The following is an 18869-nucleotide window of genomic DNA, read 5'->3' as shown; positions in this document are numbered from 1 at the left end:
TTTCTTGGTAATTTCCTAGAAATTGCTGGATCAGATGTCAAGTATCTGTTAAACCTAATAAGATGCTGTCAAACTGTTTTCCCCATTGAGTGTATCATTTTACATCCTCATTGGCCCCATTTGAGAGTTCCAATTGCTCTGGGTCCTTATTAGCAATTGGTATTGTCAGGTTTTTTTTTTTTTTAATTTTTTTTTCTCTTTTTTAAACCATGCATCTCTTTTTGGTTTTTCCTTAATGCATTTTTCTAATGCTAATAATTGTGAGCATCCTTTCATGTACTTATTTCCTATACATATATTTTATTTAGTGAAGTGTCTGTTTAGATCTTTTGCTCATTTAAAAAAATTGGGTGATTGTTTTTTATTTTTGATAGTTCTTTACGCATTTTGGATACAATTCCCTTTTCAGAAATGCGATTTGTAAATATTTTCTGTCAGCATGTGGCTTATCTTTTTCTTCTCTTAACATCTTTTGTAGAGCAAAAGTTTTTAATTTTGAATAAAGTCCAGTTTATCAATTTTTTTATTTTTGTATTTTGCTTTTCGGAGATCTAAGAACTCTTAGACTAAGCCATACCTTACTCTGTTGCCTATTTCTTCTGCTTATAATATGTGTCTCATCCCACTCCCTCATCTCTGAGGGCTCAGTAACATCCTCTTTCTCAACTTGGTTGTCTTGATTAGCATCCCTTTTATATGCACACATAGTATTTTGTATTCCCCCTACCTCACTAGGGCTTGTTTCACTGTGTTACAGCTGCTTTTCCTCCCTGAGTCTCCTGCTAGGCTGTGCCAGGCCATCAGTCTTACAGGGCAGGGACCATCTTCTATGTTCATTTTTGCATCAGGCCCAGTGATTCATGCATGATGGCCAGCATTTGTTGAACATAAGAATGGATGGAATTGCTGGATATGCTCAGGTTCCTGTGCCATTGTACATGCTATTCCTAATTTCTTAAAATACTCTGTCTCCCTGGCTGGTTGGTTTCCTTCTGATCTTTTAAGCCGGTGAGCCATTCCCTATTTACTTCAGGCTGAATTACTTGCTGTCCTACTGCGCTCTTAGGGCTTTTTGTTTGTTTGTTTTTTAACATTTTCCCTATTCAGCACGTCTCTCATTGTATTACAGATAGTTGAGTAGGGGTTTTTCTTTACCAGTGGAGTGCGACAGAGGAGTAAGAGCTACACTTCTTTTTCATCTCTTAGCTCTCAGAGCCTAATAACCCTGCCTAGTACTAAGGACTAAATAAATATCTGCTGAGTATAATATGTGATTGTCTCCTTCTAATTGTTTTTTTAACATAAAAAGCCTAGGCATTAACACAATTTAGAGAAACATGGTAGGCAAACCATGCCGATATGCTTAATCTCCATCCTCCTCATGAATAATTTTTTCTAGAGCAAAATTTTGTTTATATCATCCATAGAAGATTTAATTCTGTAAAATAGATCATGAATATGAATCACAGAACAATTTAAAACAATTTTGTTAGAAGAAATTAATAACACCTTTAATGCTGACAAGGTATCCTTATGACATTTGGCTATATTTCTTTCTTTTTTTAAGAAAAGTCTATATTTGTTAGCATTTATATCTTTTATATATGTAGATTTTATTAATCCCAATTATATATTATATCACACAGATGTACACTTTAGAATGCTGTAGACCTTAAAAATTTAATATTGAACCATAAGCATTTTTGATGTTAAGTATTGTCATATGTAGAGATGATGCTGTTGTACCCACTGCATTCGTGATTCTATAAAATGATGTGCCCTTCAGTTCCTGAAAATGACTTCATCTATGACAAAAGCCAGTTATACTTCAAATCAGATCGTGTGACAGAACAGAATACACAAAAAAGTGGTTCCAAAGTGTGGTCACTCCTTGACATTAAATCCACAAAAAAGATGAGACTGCTTTGCCGTAGTTCTGAATGTTGAAATATACAAGAGAACTCTAAGCGTGGGCTTTGGGGACTCTGTAATAAGATGGAATTCACCCTTAGAGAAGCTACAACCTGTAATTAGGCAATAGGGAGAGATACAGGAACTTGTTCTGAGCACAGAGCATGTGGTCAATGGAGGGGGACGAAGAGAGTGAAGACCATAAAATAACTATTGAAAGAGTTGTTCTCCTTTTTAATCTAAAACGTAAAAGAAATTTTAAACTTAGGCAAAGTTAGTAAAGAGGCTTGTCAGTAGAAAACCTGGCATGTGGAAACACATGAATGAGCCTGCCTATTTCTATGGATTTTTTTTTCTACTACCTGTGGGCACTCATCTCATCTTTTTAAAGCATGTCCATTGAAACTGCACACATGTGGTGCTTCAGAGCCAGGATTCTGACTGTAGTTCTGTCCCTTTGGCCTAGTTTCACTTTATTTTCTGAACATCTGTTCCTTCATCTGTAAGACGTAAACAACAGTAACTCCTGGGGTTGTTTTGAGATTTAAATGAACTGGTCTGTGTAGAGTGCCAAGCGCAGGGCCGGGCCACCCAGAGCTATGAGATAATGTTGATTCTCAGACCTCTTTCCACCTTCTGCCTTTCTTTTCTATTTCAGTAAAAAATCTGAGTATCTGCTACTTGTCCTGCACTGAGTATAAAACTGGTATGACCTCAATAAAGCTAAAAAACTGAAGTAGACAAAGGCTTGGTTTTCAAAGAACTTAATAATTGGGGGTGGTAGGGGACTGATACTTAAAGCAACAAACTATAATATAAGATAGAATAAATAAATGCTAAAAAGGGAGGTGGGGTTTGACCAGGAGAGGACTTAAGGGGGTGAGGATGTGTGATAGTGGCATTTAAGGACACATTGATTTTCATAACTGAACAGAGCAGTAAAAGATTATTCTGAATGTGAAATTGCACATCATGTTAGATGAGTAACAAGTTGTCAGCTTTTTATCTTGAGCATGGGATGAGTTGTGGGAGCTTAGGCTGCAAAATTGGAATGGAGGCAGAACCGTCACGCAAATAGCTTCACTACATGGTCGAAGAGCTGATAGGAAGCCTAAGACAAAAATGCACCTGGGCTGTCTTATGGATGTAATCACTACTAAGAACTAAAAAAAAAAAAAAAAAAAAAAAAAGAAAGACCAAATGGTTGCAAAATGCTTGCTAAGCATTGGGAATCCATCCAGTGCCACTTACTGTCAGGGTAGGCAGTACCTAGTTTGCAATATGAACTCCTCTGATTAGAGAATACTATATGAGATAATTGATGGTTAAAGAATTTATGAAGGAGGCCAGGCACTGTGGCTTATGCCTGTAATCTCAGCACTTTGGGTGGGGGCCAAGGTGGATGGGTTTCTTTGAGCCCAAGAGTTTGAGACTAGCCTGGGGAACATGGGGAAACCCCATCCATACAAAAATTAGCCAGGCGTGGTGGCACGTGCCTGTAGTCCCAGCTACTTGGGAGGCTGAGGTGGGAGAATCACCTGAGTTGGGACGTCAAGGCTGCAGTGAGCCATGATCACATCATTGCACTCCACCTTGGGTGACAAAGTGAGACCCTGTCTCAAAAAAAAAAAAAAAAAAAAAGATTTTATGAAGGAGAGGTCTAAAGAAATAAGACTTGTTATTAGTATAGACTTAGAGGTATGATTTCTGTCAGAGCAAGGAGGTTCTTCAAGCAAATTCTGATACCAGCCTCTTTCCTTTGAAAGTAGGAAACAGAGTCCCTAGAGGCAATTTACTTCAACTTTTGGGAACTTTGAAGATCAGTCTTTGAGAACTTAGTTGTTGTCTAGTGGCCAACTGGATGTTGTGTTTCTGAATAATAGTAATTAACAGGTGAACTTGGATGTCATGGATTAAAAATTAAGTGTCAGTGTAGCTACTGTAGGAGCACTTTCATGTACTTTGTTGTTTCTGCTTCCAGGGACCTAATACCTATCATTGCTGCTCTGGAATATAATCAGTGGTTCACAAAGCTGTCCTCTAAGGATCTAAAACTGGTAAGTAATCAAACATGCAAGATTTCAAAAACCCAATAATTGTGAAAAAAAATTTTTTTTACTGTACTTGTAAGCTGTATACATTTTATTTCTTGAGGAGGTATTTTCCTTTAAATGATTTGCGTAACATTTAGTCAAATTTGTACTGTGAGATGCTTCCAACTATTTCCTCATGTATTCAGCTGTTTCAGGCAATTTAAGAAGATGAACAAAAAAATACATTTATTGTAGCCTTTAGTATAAAGTGATTCAGTTGGCAAAAACTGTTAAAGTTACATTTGCACAGCTGCAAATAGCAGATTTTTTATTCCTATCTTACACTCTGTCTCTACAAAGTTTCCCTTCCTAAGAATTTAGGAAAACATTAACAGGTAGAGTTCCCCTGGTCGGGTAATGATAGTTAATGTTGATTTTCAAGATGGGGTTTGGGGTAGATTTATATGAAAGCAAAATGAAATTAAAGTGAAATCTGTTTTTGTAAGGTATGAAGGAGAAAAATATTTGGTATATTTTATTAGTGGAAATAAGATGCTGTGTTGGGGTTGTTGCCAGTTCACATCAGTCGTATGGACAGATGCTTATCCATAAATTAACTCTCTGGTGTTTGTTATGGGATAAGAAAGAATTTATATGTTTTCCTGGAGACTCTCACGTGTAAGCCTCTAACTTTCAGAGTTAAGATTTTCATAGTGAATACATCAGACTTGGAATGAGACATGGATCTGTGGGACATGGAGGGTTGAGACTGGCTAGTGGGCAGGTGACTTGGTTCTCTGAATTTGCCTGGGGTAGGGGTGGCCTAAAACATTATATGTATCAAAATGGACTAAACTCATTTGGGGTCCCTTAAGAGCCAATATGGTAGAGGAAAATGCATGGACTTGGAATCAGAAACCTGGATTTCAGATTCTGATTTTTATTACAAGGCTGTGTTACCTTAGATAACTTACCTGACCTTCCAGGGCCTCAGCTTTCTGCATACCTGTTATTGTGAGCTAGTTGGAACCATTTCTTATTCATCTCTATCCAGTGCCTATGAGAGTGTGTGGCTCATAGTAACTATTTAATAAAAATTGGTTTAATACTTAGATGTCTAATAACTTATCAAAGAGATTGAGAAATGAACAAATATGAGAGTATGAATTATGTGAACTATATAATTCAAACAAGAGTTGTGTCTGAGCAGTGATGATGGAGTGAGGGTTGGCATGAGTTGGAGCCAGGTGAGCCCTCAGGGAGCAGACAGGTAGCCATGATGGGAGACCTAAGAATAGAAGTCCCTTGTTTGCTGCTTGCTGGGATGGGACCATTTCCAGGACTGAGCCAGCAAAGAGTACAGGTGGGAAAGGGGAGCCATTGGAGGAATGAGAAGGAGATTAGTCCAGGGATTGTGGGATCAGAGAGAACAATGGTTTGCTACCATGTCAGTTTTCCTGGCTCATTCAAACATTTACATAAGCTTGTGAATTTCAAAATGGGACCTCAAGAGGGTTTCAAGAAGGTTGTGGATATCTCGCTTTTGGAGATTGTCCCAACCTGTAGTTACAGGAAGGTGTCCAGGCAATTGCTGCTGCCATTCTGTCATTATTCCTCCCAGGTATCATCTCCTTTCAGCTGCTTTAGATGTTTAGGACATAAAATATGCACCTAATCATTTCAGTCCTGGCAAAACAAAGCATGTAAGTGCTAGTATGCTTTCTTAGGTGTCCTGGGATGGAAGGAAGTGGAGTGACAGGATGTGAGGACTGCTCATGCCGCTTTTCTATTAACTGAGATTTAAACACAAAAATACAGTTTGCATATATTTTTAATATTTGGTATTTTAAAATGAAGTGATCTTTGTGGATATTACTCTACAGGTCTTCAAAAAGAATACTAAATTCTTGATGTTTTTTACCCAAAGTTAAAAAGAAATGATACTTTCCCTTTTGATTGGTACTGAAGTGGGCAGTCTCAAAGCACTGTCTAACATTGGATTTGTTCAAAGAAAAGAACACTGTGAAGAAGCACATCTTTGGATTTTGTAAACATGAAGTGCAAGGGCAAAAATAAGTGGCTGCTTCTCAAGTTATATGAGCTCTCTGGGTTAAGATTGTTCCTAGTCCAATAAAAGCCTCCTGTGCTAAGGTGCCACAAGAAAAATATGACTTTATATTGATCTTATGAAGCAAATTAGCAATCACTATTTCTAATTTGAGTCAAGGATTTTTTAAAAAAATGGTACTGAATATGCAATTAGGACCATGTTTTTGGCCAACATTCTTGATTCATTAAAAAAACAATAGAATTGGGGTCTTGCTCAGCTTCTTCCGTTTTGCAACTCAGGCAAATTGGTGAGCATCTTTTTTTAGTCTTTAGGGAATGACATGGTGGGACCAGATAATGTATACATTTCTTTCAGTTCTAAAGTTCCATTTTTAAAAATTATTTTATTTGCAATAGTTCATTTATTACTCTATAGTGATTCTAGTTTTTGTTGTGTACATTCCATTTTTAACTGAATGCAAGCTCTTGGAGAGCCACTGTATCCAGTTTTTAAAAAATTTCCTAAATTGATGCATGTGCTGTAGACATTTGGATAACACTATTGGAATTATCACATTATACTTAGTAGCTAGGTTTGAGTGTGTCTCCCTTTAAAAGTTTCATTTCCTTATATTCATCCCTGTAGAAAATGATGCTTTTAATGTACTTGGCACTCAATAAAAATTAGTAGAATTAATTTAATCATGAATGATTTGTTACATGTCTCCCCTACTGGCATTTTAAAGAAAAGTTTGAGACACTTTCATACATTTTCCTTAATAAATTTGTATTACACTATTTATACCCCAATGAGCTATAAATCTTCAAAGCATTATGGTAAATTACTTTTCTGGGTGCACTGCAAGGTAGCCCAGAAATGGTAATGATCCCAAGAATTATTTCTGGTTATTAGGATAATCTCTGCAAAAACATTATCTAAGTAATCACTTTTTATCATGACAACACAGAATAAGACCAATTCCTTTGTATGTACATTGTGAGATAAAGAATTATACTGATAAGGGTGTCACCATTTTGAATATCATCACTGTCAGCATAATGTAAATTGTAGGCATCAGGTCAACTGGAATTTTTCTCTTTCCTCCTAAATCAGTGGGACACATTAGAAACCCAGCAATAGTGTAAAAGTGGCATTATAGACAGAATGGAATCAAACAGCAAATAAGAATTATGAGAGCCTTACATGCTGTAGGACTTGGGGTGTATCCAAGTTGGGTTTTCTTAAAAATACTTGGCTAGAGAACTTGTGCCACATTCAGACTGTGTTCCAATTATGGTTAATCCAGTTGGGTATTTGTGATCTGATATGTCAAAGTACTGTAATATTTTTATGTGATATTTTAAGAAAAGGTGCTTTGATATTATATGCCATGGCACATAGAACATGCCTTCTTTCTCTCACTCTGTTTTCTAAATATCATGAAGTATTTAGTATACCCTGGGTTGCAAGGAGAATTTTAAAATCACTTTGTGTGTGTGTGTGTGTGTGTATGTGTGTGTGTGCATGTGTGAAACAGGGTCTCACTCTGTGGCCCAGGCTGGGATGCAGTGGTGCCATGATGGTTCAATGCAGCCTCGACATCCTGGGCTCAAGTGATCCTCCCACCTTACCCTCCTGAGTAGCTGGGACTGCAGGCGTGCGCAGTCTGGGAACCCACCCCACTACTTTTTGTATATTTTGTAGACATGGAATTTCACCATGTTCCCAAGGCTGGTCTTGAACTCCTGAGCTCAAGTAATCTGCCTTCCTCAGTTTCCCAAAGTTCTGGGATTACAGGCACAAGTCAAAATGACTTTTTAATGTATAAGTAATATTAAGGTCAAGAACCACTTTAAATTAGTTTTGGAATGAGGCAGGTTATAAATATAAAAACATTAATAAAGAAAAAAATGCACAATTCTACCACCAGGGCACAACTCTTCATTTTTCACTGTCCCCTGAAAATTTTGTTATATATTACTCATTTTAATTGTTGTAATCTTGTTTAACATATAGGCATAATAGTTATATAACTACATAATGGTTTTTTTGACATTTTTTATTACATGAGACAATTTATTTTATGTTTATTAACATGAGACAATTATTTATTAAGCTTTTTCCTATTATTAGGTTGTTTCCCACTTTATCCTATTTATGTTCCAGTAGGAACATCCTAATACCAGTTAGCGTTCATCAAGTACTTATTTAGCCTTCCTATTTAAGTTTATGACCTCTTTAAACCTTAATTTTCTTATCTATGAACATGGAATAATAATCTTTAATGGTTTTATAATGACATACACATAGAGGGCTTAACTCAGTGCCTGGCACATGGTGAGAACTCCGCAAAGATATTTTCAACATCATTATCATAATCACTAACACTTAGTCTTCAGCTCTCCATGTTGAACGTCACTTTCTTTGGGAAGTCCTCTAAGTTTCATGAGCCTGGATTAGGTGCACCTATACGTATGCATTGCACTACCAAAATGGTCTTTTTATTATTTTATCATAATTGTATATTTTTATCTTATTTCATTCAGGCTGCTACAACAAAGTGCCATAGATTGGGTAGCTTATAAATAACAGGTTTATTTTCCAGTTCTTGAGGCAGAGAAGTCCAAGATCAAGGCTCCAGCAGACTTGGTGTCTGGTGAGGGCACACTTTCTTGTTCACAGGTGGTGCCTTTTAGCCTTGTCTTTACTAAGTGGAAGGGGCAAGATAGCTCTCTGGGGCCTCTTTTACGAAAGCACTAATTCCTTCATGAGGGCCCCACCATCATGACCTAGTCAGTTCCCAAAGGTACCTAATTGCTAATGCTATCACAGTGGGGATTAGGTTTTTAACTATGAATTTTAGGAGGGGGTGGGGACACAAACTCTGACCACAGCATTCTTCTTGTCTGTTTCCCCTGCTGGATGGCACACTCTTGAAGGCCGAGACTTTCTCCTTTATATCATTGTATTTCCAGGATCTTCATCATGATGGTGCGTAGTAGTAGATGCTCATTCAAGTTTTATTGAATGAGTGAATGTTTTACTTAATTAAAACTTTGCATTGCATAGATTTATAACAATAAAGTTTTTCTTCTTTAGAGTTATGGAATAGTCAAAGAATGTTTTCTGTTACAGTCCACTGATGTCTGTGAACAGATCTTGAGGGTGGTGAGTAGGTCCAATCGACTGGAAGAATTGGTGTTGGAAAATGCTGGACTTAGAACGTGAGTATTTTCCTGAATATATAAATATGTTGCTTTAAAACTCTGTGCCATTTGCTCTTCTAATTAATTCATAGTTTGTTTTTTTTTTAATTGGGCCGATCACATATACAGCAATGTTTTTCCTTCTGGGAAAAAAAAATCCCTATAATTGCCATCATCATGAAGGCTAAGAATTTGGTAACATCTCTTGATATTCTGTCACTTGATATTTTTGAGAGTACATAGTATCGTTTTTAAGAGCATAGTTCCTTGAGCCAGATGCTTCCTGGCCTTGCACAAGTTGTTTACACTTTCTGTGCCTCATTCTTTTCACTCTTAAAATGGGGATAATAATAATGTCTATTCTATAGAATTAAAATTGCGAAGTTAAATGAATTAATATATTTAAAGTACTTGGCAAAGTGCCTTTTACTCTGTAGGTGGTATATGTAGGTTTTATTATTATCATTACTGGTGGTCATAGTGATAACATATTTCATATGACTTTACTGCTTTGCTTTGATCAGTTTTAGTCATTTCTTCTCCCTTTTCAGGTTAACACTTGCATAGTCTTTATCTAGTGGTTTAGTAGTCACTACCTAAGCCTACTGTTAAGAGCACAAGAGTTAGAATCTAGTAGAATAAAGATTTTACTGCTAACTGAGGAGGGTTGACAGTTTCATAATCATAGCACTTAGTACGTTATTTGAAGTTAAACATAACTAAAACAGTGGTTTTAATTTTTGCCAAAATGTAGCACTAGCAATTGTAACCTTTAAACTTAATAATTAGTATAATCAGTTTTGCATTCACAATTGCATGGAATGAGAAATAAGAGGTGGTGAATACTATAATTTTCATGAAAAGCAGGTTCAATCCAGGATTTTTTTTTTTTAATTATGGAGGGGCCAGAAAGTACTATTAATAGCACACAACAGAGTGCCTTTAAAGGGGCAATTATATATTTTCTTTTTGCTTTTGGCCAATCAAAATGAATCATTTTCTGGCTGTGGCTTTATAAATTCTCTAATGAGGTGTTAATGGGTATTAAGAAATATATGCTATATAGACTAATATTGTAAGGGAGGGTTCTCTATTTAGATTTTACTCTGTTCTAAGCTTTAAATGTTTCGTCTGAATGGTTTCACATTTTGTTATTTAATTTTATTGTTTTGTTTACACGCAGAGATTTTGCACAAAAACTGGCCAGTGCTCTAGCACATAATCCCAACTCAGGACTCCACACAATTAACCTTGCTGGCAACCCACTGGAGGATAGAGGTACTGCAGAGTTCTCATTATCATTGATGCCAGAACTGTAAGAGGATTAGAGAATTTTAATTTAGCCATGCCTGAAGAGCTGTGTCAAGCTAAGTTGTAATTATAAGTGCTGTTGATGGTCCTGTTGGCTTCCAGTTCTTTCCAACCTTTCATATAAATGCTTATGTTAAAATTGTATGATCTGCTTAACCTTTTTTGAAGTGAAACAAAAGGAAAGGAAGATATTATTTTTAATATATTTTGTTAGTTATATAGTCCTGCATAACGAATTACCACATACTTGGCAGCTTAAAATGATATAAATTTATTATCTCATACTGTCCTTGGCTCAGGAGTCTGGGTACGAGTTAGCTGGGTTCTGTGCTCTGGGTCTGTCTCTCAAGACAAGGCAAGTTGTCAGCAGGGGTTGTGCTCTCATCTGTGACCTGGAGTCCTCCTTAAGTTCACTGGTTGTTGGTGGAATTAATTTCCTTGGAGCTATAGGCTCGAGGTCCCTAGTTTCTTGCTAGCTGTCAGTGGGCACCACTCTCAGCTCCTAGAGGCTGTGCTCCTAGAAGGGTTCTTGCCATGTGACCCCCTTATCTCACAGCACAGCAGTTTGCTTTGTGTGTGAGGCCAGCTGGAGTACATCTCTCTGATGCTTTAGTTTCTTTTAAACAGTTCCCCTGACTGGACCAGGCCCACCCATGATAATTTCCCTGTTTTTCATGAACTCAAAGTCAAGTGATTGGTAACCTAATTATGGTAGTGATGTCTCATTGCTGTTGACCCTTGAACAGTGCAAGAGTTAGGGACATTGACCCCAAGCAATCAAAGATCCACATGTAACTTGACTCCCTCAAAACTTAACTACTAATAGCACTGTTGACTGGAAGCTTTGCCAATAAAAAGTTGACTAACATGTATTTTGTATGTTATAAATTATATATTCTTTAGGCTAAATAAAATAAAATTTTATTAAGAAAATCATAAGAAAGAGAAAATATATTTCCTATTCGTTAAGTGGAAGTAGATCATCATAAAGGTCTTTATCTTGGTCATCTTCACATTGACTAGGCTGAGGAGAAGGAGGAAGAAAAGAAGGCCTTAATCTTGCTGTGTCAGCAGTGGCAGAGGTGGAGAAAAATCCACACAGAAGTGGACCAGTGCAGTTCAAACCCATGTTGTTCAAGAGTCAACAGTATATTTACTGCTCCCCACCCCCATATTCAAGGAAATTGCACAGGGCATATACACCAGGGGGTGAGAATCTTGGGGACTATCTTAGAATTCTCTTTACCACTATTATCTTTTAATATTTAAACAAGATTTGAGTGTGAGAATAGGGAAAGGATGAAGGACTATAGTTCACAAAGAGTCAGAATGTTTTATTAAAAGTGTTTGCATGGGTAGAGAGAGGAGTCAGTAGGTTTAGAAAGGGAAACTCGAGAATTTGAATTCTTAGTGGAACATTGATGGACAAGGTTTAAGAAGGAATTTGTTTATCTCTAGTGGGACTATTTTGTTTTCATTTTCTGTTGCAAATATTTTCCAGGTTTGTTGAATAAGGCCTTTCACCTTTCAATGTTATATTTGATGAGTATTAATTTTTTTTTTTTTTTGAGATGGAGTCTTGCTTTGTTGCCCAGGCTGGAGTGCAGTGGCGCGATCTTGGCTCACTGCAAGCTCTGCCTCCTAGGTTCATGCCATTCTTCTGCCTCAGCCTCCCAAGTAGCTGGGACTACAGGCACCCACCACCATGCCCAGCTAATTTTTTTTTTTTTTTTTTTTTTTTTTTAGTAGAGATGGGGTTTCACCATGTTAGTCAGGTTGGTCTCGAACTCCTGACCTCGTGATCCGCCCGCCTCGCCCTCCCAAAGTGCTGGGATTACAGGCGTGAGCCACCACGCCCAGCTGAGTATTAATTATTAAACTGAGCTGAATATACTGATATAGATGTTCAGTTTTTCTTTTTGTCCTTAATATGGTCATTATTTTGTGCTGACAAAGATACCTAGGTTGTATTCAAGCAAAAATCTCCAGGGTAACTTGCCATCATCTATAGTAGTGAATCTACAGGAAGGTTGAGACTGAATTAGAAAACTAGATCACGCAAAAAGCACCCTCATAGAATAAGCCAAAGCTGAAGTTAATGGATGCATAGTACTGGAATAGGAGTTTCTCTAGGGTATACTCAATTCTTAGGAAAAACAAATGTTTCTCTATTAGACACTACAGAGAGGTGAATGTGACAAAGTAGAAATCATGATGATGACTGTTTTATAGATAGGAGGGCTATTTTTGGTTTTGTTTTTAAAATGGGAGGGATTCAGTCATATTTATTGACAGACAAGAAAAAATCTCCAGAGGGAGGTAGTTGTTTGAGGAAGGTTCTTAAGCAAATGAAATCCAGAGTTCAGATGGACCAGGAAGGGGACACTTCTCAGTGTTTAGAGAAGTGCAAATTAAAACCACAGTGAGGTACCATTTCAAAAGCAGTAGTGTGGCAATAATCAAAATAAGTCTTAGAAAGAATGTGAAGAAATGGAAACTCCTACATTGCTGGTGGGAGTGTAAAATGGTACAGCCACATGCAAAACATGTTAGACAGTTTCTTAAAAAGTTAAACTCGGCTGGGCACGGTGGCTCACGCCTGTAATCCCAGCACTTTGGGATGCCGAGGTGGGCGGATCACGAGGTCAGGAGATCGAGACCATCCTGACTAACACTGTGAAACCCCGTCTCTACTAAAATACAAAAAATTAGCTGGGCGTGGTGGCGGGCGCCTGTAGTCCCAGCTACTTGGGAGGCTGAGGCAGGAGAATGGCGACTGGGGAGGCGGAGCTTGCAGTGAGCCGAGATGGCGCCACTGCACTCCAGCCTGGGTGACAGAGCAAGACTCTGTCTCAAAAAAAAAAAAAGTTAAACTCAAATCTGCCATATAACCCAGCAATTCCACTCCTAGTTATATCACCCAAGAGAAAGGAGACTTAGGTCCACACAGAGACTTGTGAATGAATGTTTGTAGAAGTGTTAGTTATAATAGCCAAAAAGTAGAAACAACCCAAATGTTCATCAATGGAGAGTGGTTACATAAAATGTGGTATATATAATATGTGCACTGGAATACTACTCAAAAGAGAATGGAATTCTGACACATGCCACATCATCGATGAACCTCAAAAACACTGTTAAGTGAAAGAAGCTAGACCTAAAACACTGCACATTGTCTGGGGAGATGGAAGAGGAAGAATGAATTTGAGGCCCTTTGTTTTCTCTCCCATTGTCCACTTCAGGTTCTCTGAGGTGCAGCCACATTGGACAACTTGTCACCACTGGTGCAGTTTCTTCTGTCTTGCCCTCACTTTGGAGCTCCCGTGCAAACTTCCATAATAGCACTTACTTCATTCTGCCCACATGAGAACTAGAGGTGGACATTTCTTCCCTCATGCGTCAGCACCTTGCTTCCTCTCATCCCCACTTTCTGGATTTTCTGTCTCCCCTTCCTTCTTTCCTAAGATGCAAAGCGTCTAGTGTAAGACTTTGTCCACAATCAACAAATATTTTCTTTAAATAAAATTTGATTTATTTGATTTTATTCAATCTTAATTCTCTTGTATAGTTTTTTTATTTGCACTTGAAAATTATGGTGAAGTTGGGGAGATTTCTTTTGTATAGAGTCAGACCATGTGTTCAAAGATGATGTTTGCCTGCTTTTTCCCTCTGCTTTCCTACTTCTGAGACGTGACTTTGTGTCTTTTTATCTAGCTGCATCCCATTCACCAGTGCTGTCATCATGAATCATTCCAAGGATAGCCTTGAATGTTCCTGCCAAGTCTGTTGTGTGGTTTCTGCTCACATACCCTCAAATTTTGACTTCCTGAAAATATTTTCGCAGACCAAGACTTTTCTCATTTCTGCCCCTTCTAAATTCATTCATTGCTGTATTTGCCAGTGCTCACAGACAACTGCCAACATTCATATCTCCACCTTTCTTTACTCTTGGGGATGAGCCTCCTGAACACAAATTCTTTATTCTTTTCATTCAGGCTAAATACCTGAAGATGATCGGTAGCTTTTCTGCTCATGGATGGAAATTCCACAAGAAATCTAATTGAGTGTAAAATATTTATTGAAATTTCAATCTAGAAAAAACTTTTAGTAATTTTTGTTCCCAAGCTTTTCAGTGATGGTATTTTGTGTTTGAAACTAATAAAAAGGGTGAATGAGAGGTCCGTAATTAAGTTATACAGGATATAAAAAAGACTAAGCCAGGACTATTATTTGTAAGGAAGCTCAAAGAAATACAAGGGCCTGGGCGCAGTGGCTCACGCCTGTAATCCCAGCACTTTGGGAGGCTGAGGCGAGCGGATCATGAGGTCAGGAGATCGAGACCATCCTTGTCAATATGGTGAAACCCCATCTGTACTAAAAATACAAAAATTAGCTGGGTGTGGTGGTGTGCGCCTGTAATCCCAGCTACCCGAGAGGCTGAGGCAGGAGAATCGCTTGAATCAGGGAGTCAGAGGTTGCAGCGAGCCGAGATTGCGCCACTGCACTCCAGCCTGGCGACCGAGAGAAATTCTGTGAGAGAAATTCCGTCTCAAAAAAAAAACAAAAACAAAACCAAACAACAGCAAAAAAAACAAGCGAGATAAGGTCTTAACAGTTAAGTGGCCAAGAATTGTGAGGAATTTAGATAGCAAATGGAATGTGGTTTTGTACCTAAACCTTCCACTCAGGGACTTATTTGGAAACTCTCAAAGAGTTGTATGATATGAATGTCGATGCAGCAAATCTCTGTTATTTTCACATCTATGTATAGAGGACCAGGCATGCAGTCTTCTGATTGCTGAGGGGGTTGTGGTAAAGGAGGTTCGAGTATGACTTAGTAAGCAGAGGTATAATGTGTATGAGTAATCCTTCAAATGTTGGATGCCCTCCTGCTCTCTTTCTGCAAGAGCAACACAAGATGGTGAACAGACCACACACATACACAAACCATTCTTGTCCTTGTTGCCAGGCCATGCCTGTTCACCAGCGTGCTCTTGGTCTTCATCTAACACAGTGTTTTTTTAGACTGTGGGTCAAGACCCATTAGCTGGCCATGAAATCAGTTTAATAGTTCATGACAAGCTTTTTTTTTTTTTTTTTAAAGCAGTGGAATAGAATAGAAAATGTCAGAGTACATTGTTTAGGGGAAACTTTAGTTTTAGTTTTCTAATACTAATATATGTGTGTACATTTATGCTTTACTTCTCTAAGCATTACAAATTCTGTGTTCTGTTTTTTCTATTTCTCTGTCCCAATTACCTTAGTTTTTGTGATTTCAGCCTTTTCAGAAATGTCTGTCCTCACTTCTTCTCCTCACTTTTTTTTTTTTTTTTTTTTTTTTGAGACAAGGTCTCACTCTGTTGCCCAGGCTGGAGTACGGTGGTATAATAATGGCTCACTGCAACCTCGATTTCCTGGGCTCAAGCCATCCTCCCCACTCAGTCTCCCAAGTAGCTGGGATTGCAGGTGTGTGCTACCACACCTGGCTAATTTTTAAATGTTTTTTATAGTGATGTGGTCTCACTATGTTGCTAGGCTCCTCCACTCACTTTATTCAAAATTCGATTATTTCGTTTAGACACCATTTAGAATCCTAGCTCTAGTGTTTGTTGTTGACCTGAAGTATGCTCATATTTTTCCCCAGATATTTGGTGGTGGCTCTAATTTGATCTTCTAAATAAGACAAGAGACTTATAGATTCTAGGATTGCTGCTTACTTTTCTTGGTGTTTTAGGTCTTTCATGTCTCAGTGTATATCAGTGAGTCCCGGAGTCAAAACACATGGGTTTAATTCCTGGCTTCACAGCTTTCTAGCTAAGTGTTCTTGGACAAGTTACCTACCAAATAAGAATGTTATAAGGATTAAATGAGATAATTGATATTTTTATGGTTAAACAGGTAAAGCAATATTTTTAAAATGGCATAGATTGGCCAGGCGCAGTGGCTCATGCCTGTAATCCTAGCACTTTGGGAGGCCAAGGCGGGCGGATCACAAGGTCAGGAGATCGAAACCATCTTGGCTAACACGGTGAAACCTCATCTTTACTAAAAATACAAAAAATTAGCCGAGCTTGGTGGCACGCGCCTGTAGTCTCAGCTACTCGGGAGGCTGAGGCAGGAGATTCCCTTGAACCTGGGAGGAGGAGGTTGCAGTAAGCCGAGATCACGCCATTGCACTCCAGCCTGGGTGACAGAGTGAGACTCCATCTTGGGGGAGTAAAAAGGCATAGATTTAGATTTTAGGGCATTTAAAAGTTGGAAGTATTGACTCAATTTTTTCCAGTATCCCTATATTCTTATATTCTTGGTTCCAAGTCTTTTCCTCTCAGCCTTATTTTTGAAATGGAAATAGTTCATTGTCTTTTGCTTTTTCACTTACTTTTCTTAGTGTTTCTGAACTCTCCGGGAAAGCTATAGGAATTGGTGGAAATGTAAAAATTTTTACTCACCTATGCTCTGACATCTATAGTGTTCCAATCTCTATGCTTTCTAACAGAGAAGAGGCCTTTGTTTCTCCCAGAAACCACTACCAAGATCAAGAGGCAGAATGTTCCCAGTGTTCTCCAGACTTACCTTGTGGTTTGCCCCAGTGATTACCAGCCCTGTCCTCTACCACTTGGAAAAGATAACTACTATTCTGACTTTTCTCATGATGGATGAGCTTTGCCTGTTCTTTGCCTATGTACTCCTTTGTGTTTGGCTTCTTTCGCTTCTCTCTGTGGAGAGATTTTTTAATAATAGATGTGTTTCCTTGAATAGATAGAGAACTATTGAGATTATTCTTCTTAAATTAGTTTTGGTCTGTCATGTTTTTCATACGGGATTTGTTCCTTTCTATTAAAATGATAGTTTTTTGACTTACAGATTTGTTTATACCCTCGAGTTATAATTCAATGCCTGTAGGATCTTTACATTCTCTTTTCATTTGATTTTGATAATTTGATCTCTCTTATTTATTTATTTTACCAGTCTTTCTGGAGTTTATTAATTTTGTTAGTATTTTTAAAGAACCAACTTTGTTAAATGTACTTATTTTTACGGCTGCTATCTATTTAATTGGATTCTTTCCTTTTTCTTATTTTTTTCCTTCCTTCTGTTTACAGAGGTGAGTGAGGATTAATTTGCTTTTTTTTGAGATGGATAATTAGATAATTATTTTCCAGTTTTTCATCTTTCTTAAAATATGTATTTAGGTCTATTGATTTCTCTCTAGGCATGGCTCTTGTTAGATCCCAAAGATTTTAATACCATAGTTTTTAGATTTAACTCAAAATATTTTTAAAATTCCCACTGTGATTTTTGACTCTTTTGTTATTTAGAAATATATTGCTTAAGTTATAATTATTTGAGGATTTTCTAATTATCTTATTGTTATAATTCCTATTTTAACTGCAGTAGTGGTAACAGAGAACATACAAATATTCTGTGTATGAATTCACAGTACTAAGGAACATTCTATTATTTGTTGAAACTTGCTTTATGGCTCGGTATATGATTCCTTTTCGAAAATATTCAGTGTGGACTTTGAAGAAATATATTCTATAGTTACTGGGTACAGCATTTTAAATATATCAGTTATATCTTTTTTCATTATGATCTTGATATTCTCTATATCTTTACCGACTTTTTCTGTTCATTTATTAGCTACTAATAGAAGTGTGTTAGAAAACTTCCGTTATTATATAGGCATATGTGTTTATGTAATAATATGTGTATTTTCCTTTTGTTACTGTCAGATTTACTTTATATATTTTCAGAGATGTTAATCAGAGCATAGATTTAGAGTAATTGTATCTTCTTAATTAATGAAATATTCCATTTATCTTTAGTAATGCTTCTTAAAATTTAAATTGTCTTATTGCAGCTACGTCAGATTTCTTTTGGTTAGTGTTTGTAGCATATCTTTTTTCATGCTTTTACGTTCACTTCTGAATACATATATCTCTAGGTGTATCTCTTGAAAACATTTAATATTTTTATTCAAATAAATCATCTTTGACTTGTAATTTGAGTCTTTATATTTATATAATATTTTTATTCAAATAAATCATCTTTGACTTGTAATTTGAGTCTTTATATTTATATAATATTTTTAAATAATATAAATTTAAATTAAATATTTATATTTAATAAATTTATATTTAATGTAATCATTGAAATATTTGGGTGAAAATCTGTATTACTATTTGTTTCCTTTTTTTTTTTTTGAGATGGAGTCTTGCCCTGTTACCCAGGCTGCAGTGCAGTGGCGTGATCTCGGCTCACTGCAACCTCCACCTCCTGAGTTCACGCCATTCTCCTGCCTCAGCCTCCCGAGTAGTTGCGGCTACCCATGCCTGCCACCACGCCCGGCTAATT

The 18869-nt window shown here is 37.2% G+C and overlaps 1 protein-coding gene across 5 annotated transcripts in view; it reads left to right on the top strand.

Annotated features, from left to right (window-relative positions):
• Positions 1 to 18869, top strand: part of CARMIL1 (capping protein regulator and myosin 1 linker 1) — a 347708-nt gene that overhangs the window by 184290 nt on the left and 144549 nt on the right. For all 5 annotated transcript variants that reach the window (XM_055264247.2, XM_055264246.2, XM_055264241.2 and 2 more), the window contains exons 9-11: positions 3893 to 3968; positions 9130 to 9218; positions 10384 to 10478. In XM_055264247.2, coding sequence (XP_055120222.2) covers positions 3893 to 3968; positions 9130 to 9218; positions 10384 to 10478 — 260 coding nt within the window. The remainder of the gene's footprint in view (positions 1 to 3892; positions 3969 to 9129; positions 9219 to 10383; positions 10479 to 18869) is intronic.

The sequence above is a fragment of the Symphalangus syndactylus genome, chromosome 23 (assembly GCF_028878055.3).
Source record: "Symphalangus syndactylus isolate Jambi chromosome 23, NHGRI_mSymSyn1-v2.1_pri, whole genome shotgun sequence".
In the NCBI taxonomy this organism is placed as follows: Eukaryota; Metazoa; Chordata; class Mammalia; order Primates; family Hylobatidae; genus Symphalangus; species Symphalangus syndactylus.
Note: the sequence above shows the minus strand (reverse complement) of the source record. Positions and strands in the feature narration are given on the sequence as shown.